Source organism: Nannospalax galili, unplaced genomic scaffold, assembly GCF_000622305.1.
Source record: "Nannospalax galili isolate Female #2095 unplaced genomic scaffold, S.galili_v1.0 scaffold2102, whole genome shotgun sequence".
NCBI lineage: Eukaryota > Metazoa > Chordata > Mammalia > Rodentia > Spalacidae > Nannospalax > Nannospalax galili.
Genome location: NW_008347805.1, coordinates 3,875 through 7,081, shown reverse-complemented (window position 1 = coordinate 7,081; position 3,207 = coordinate 3,875). Strand labels below are relative to the sequence as shown.

The 3,207-nt window shown below is 42.0% G+C and overlaps 1 protein-coding gene across 1 annotated transcript in view; it reads left to right on the top strand.

Moving 5' to 3' along the window:
* Positions 1-2,927, top strand: part of LOC108491377 (zinc finger protein 791-like) — a gene marked incomplete at its 5' end in the record, with an annotated part of 22,924 nt that extends 19,997 nt beyond the window's left edge. The window contains 2 exons of the mRNA XM_017800931.2: positions 1,663-1,774; positions 2,661-2,927. Coding sequence (XP_017656420.2) covers positions 1,663-1,774; positions 2,661-2,927 — 379 coding nt within the window. The remainder of the gene's footprint in view (positions 1-1,662; positions 1,775-2,660) is intronic.
* Positions 2,928-3,207: the final 280 nt, after the last annotated feature.

The following is a 3,207-nucleotide window of genomic DNA, read 5'->3' as shown; positions in this document are numbered from 1 at the left end:
TACTGGGTTTCATTGTCACTTTAATCTTATATTTCATTCCCATGAATCGTTCCTTCCTTTTGGAATGGAAATGTTTAGTCTGTGCCATTGAAGCATTTAACTTGTTTTGAAGTGATTCTCTGAATCTCAGAACAGACTTCAGACTTCTGAACAGCATTGGATATGTTAGAGATTCTGGAACCCTTTGAAGTTGTAATACATGCATTTTACATTATTGGATGAGCACGAACCTACAGAGGCCACATTTGAAATACTGTGATTTGAATGAAAAACGTTTCCTTGAGCTCATGTGTTTGAAAACTTGGCCCTCAGAACAGACATTGAGGTTTGGCCAACCTTGACCTCAAGACTACCTTTAAGATTGGTGTTGCTGAGAGCAAGCCTTGAGGTGTCTATGTCACTTCATGTTGTCATGGACACTAGAAACACTTGACAATTATTTTGGAGGAGAAGAGGTAAGACCAGTACACAGTTTCTTATGTCAAAATGGGGAGGCAGCTGCTCAAATTGTAAGCTTAAATAAACATGTCCTCCATTGCATTTACTCTGGTCAGGTTTTTGTCATAGCAATGGAAACGTACCTAAACCAAAATCATTTGCACGCTTGCCAATGCCTAGCGACATACCCCTTCTCACCTGTCATATTGTGCTTCTGCTGTTTAGTTAACACAAACCTACAGTTATTTGGGAAGAGAGAAACTCAACCGAACAACTTCCAAGATGATAATTGCCTTTGGCCATTCTTTAGGCATTGTTTTAATTGCTAACTAATGTGAAAGAGTTCAGCTCACTGTGGGCAATGCTATCCCTAGGCATAGGCCTGGGCTACATAAGAAACACGGCTGAGCAAGTAATAGAAAGCAACCTAGCAAGCGGCATTTCTCCATTGATCTCTTCTTCAGTTCCTGCCTGTAGATTCCTACCATCAGTTCTGGATAGGCCTCCTATGGCTAACAATGGGCTGTAGCCTGGCAACTAAACAAACCCATTTCTCCTCCAAGTTGGTTTTGGTCAGTCTTTTATCACAACAGAAAAGCAAACTAGGGCACAACCAGTTCTTCAATCATGCCATTTCCCATCTTCCAACAATTTCACTAACCATTCAGAAGAACATGTATCCGGGTTAGCCTTGGGAAATGGTTTCCACGTTACCTCACCTATGACTAGGATCAATTCCTGCACCATGGTCTTTTTGTTCCTGAACCCTTTGGGCAATGAGATGAATCAGTACACAATGAGTACTTGAAAATACAATGGTCACTGGACGAGCCAAGGAAATCTATGACCGTGGGCACTCGCCAAATTTCTGTCCCCCTGTGAAATTTTCCCTTCAGTGTCATTCCAGAAAGCAGTTGTAAATTTAGCTGTAGTTGTCCAGTCCTAGGCAGTGCTTCCATCTGCCAACATGTTCAAGACTTCTCTTCCTCAGTCAAGCCACTGATACTGAGTTCACATGGGAAAGTCAATGAATCTAGAGTGTCAATGACTGAAAATTCAACCATTTCACAAAACAGGAAGTATATATTTCCATGGTGTTAAACTCACTGCCATTTCTTACTTCCTGTCTTCTGAATAAAGCTCAAAGTGAGGATCCAGTTCCTTCCTTGCTCATTCGTCTGTGTGGTGATGGGCAGCACAGTTTGTAGTATTCTGGTTATGTAGTCTGAAGACTATCAAGGTCCAGCTAGCTTTTGAAATCACCAGCAATTTACTGAAATTAGAAGACAAGCAGTGTGTCCCCATGGTTCCATATTTTGGTAACTTTTTGCCTTTGGTCAGATGATTTCATGTGGGAACTTTTCCTTCCTATCAGAAGTCTCCATCACTTTCCCTTAATAAATTGCTTTGAGGTGGCTTATGCTGTATTTACAGGTTATGACATGTTGGACCTCTAATTAAACAGTGTTTTCTCTTCTGTCTCTTGTTTTCCTTATTTCTGTGGCCTTTGGTTGAGAGGTAATTTCCGTTTTGTTCTGTATGGCTTATTTCAGAACAAGTAGAATTGATGATTCAGGATTTGTTTTTTGGAGCAGGAGATTTTCATAATATTTGTAAAACAATGCTGTGTGGAAAAGCTTTATAGCCACAGCATTTAAAAATTTCATTATATTTAAACGATTTTACTTATCTGTGTGTGCATGTCTGTGTATGGGTACTTGCGTATGAATGTGTCAGATCTCCCAGGAGGGGTAATTCCAGGTGGTTGTGAGCTATGTGATGTTGTTAAAAGTAAGCAAGGTCTGGTTTTCTGCAAGAACAGCATGGGCTTTTAAATACTAAGCCATTTATCTAGCACCTGAATTTTTAAAAACAAATTATAATTTTGAATTAGTTTTAAGATCCATATGTAAATTCTTAGGTCCAACCTGCCAATACTGTTCCCAGTAGTGAATCTTGCATCCTGTCTGCATGACTGGACATGCTCACTCTTGACTTTCTTCCACTTGAGGCTTCAGAAAATTAACATTTTGACAGAAGACATAGTGAGGAAATCCTGGGCCCAAGCTAAACCTTGCCAGCATGAAAAACAACCCATCCCACAGCTACATTCCTGCCATGTGGGGACTTATATTGTGAGCCTATTTAAAATATTTAGTAAATCTTAGAATTGTTGGGTTCTCTTCACTTGCCTAAACAATCAGCCATCGTTAAAATCCCAGGACATTGTAAAAGAAACACTGAAGAAGCAAAGAGTTATAGATTGGCTGATAAAGCAGCAAAGAGAGCTGCTCTATATGGAGCTGTACGTCCTGAGAGAACCTGTCCTGTTCACTATTCACACAGCCGGCCCCACGCTCACTGTGGCCACGCTCTCCTCAGCGGCCTACAGAACCCTAACTTCAGCCATAGACCGGAACCGGCAGTGTGGAACCCAGGACCTGGCACCTGCATTTATCCCGCCTTCCACCTCCCTTCAGTGCTCCTGATTGGGGAGCATTACAGGAAGTGCTCATTGGTACCACACCCCTGCTGCCTAAGTGAAAGGAGGGTCTAAAATGGGGGAGAAGCACATGTCTTCCTAGACCTGGCTTCCTCTCCCTCCTGGCACAGAATCTGCTCAACTCCATAGAGACTGGCATCCAAGCACAACTTGCTCCCGGCCTCTCAGAACCGCTACTGTGGTCTTCAGCAACTCCCTACACACGTCCTAATTTTCCTTCTGGACATAGGGCCACACAGTCAATGACACATTAAATTCTTGTATCA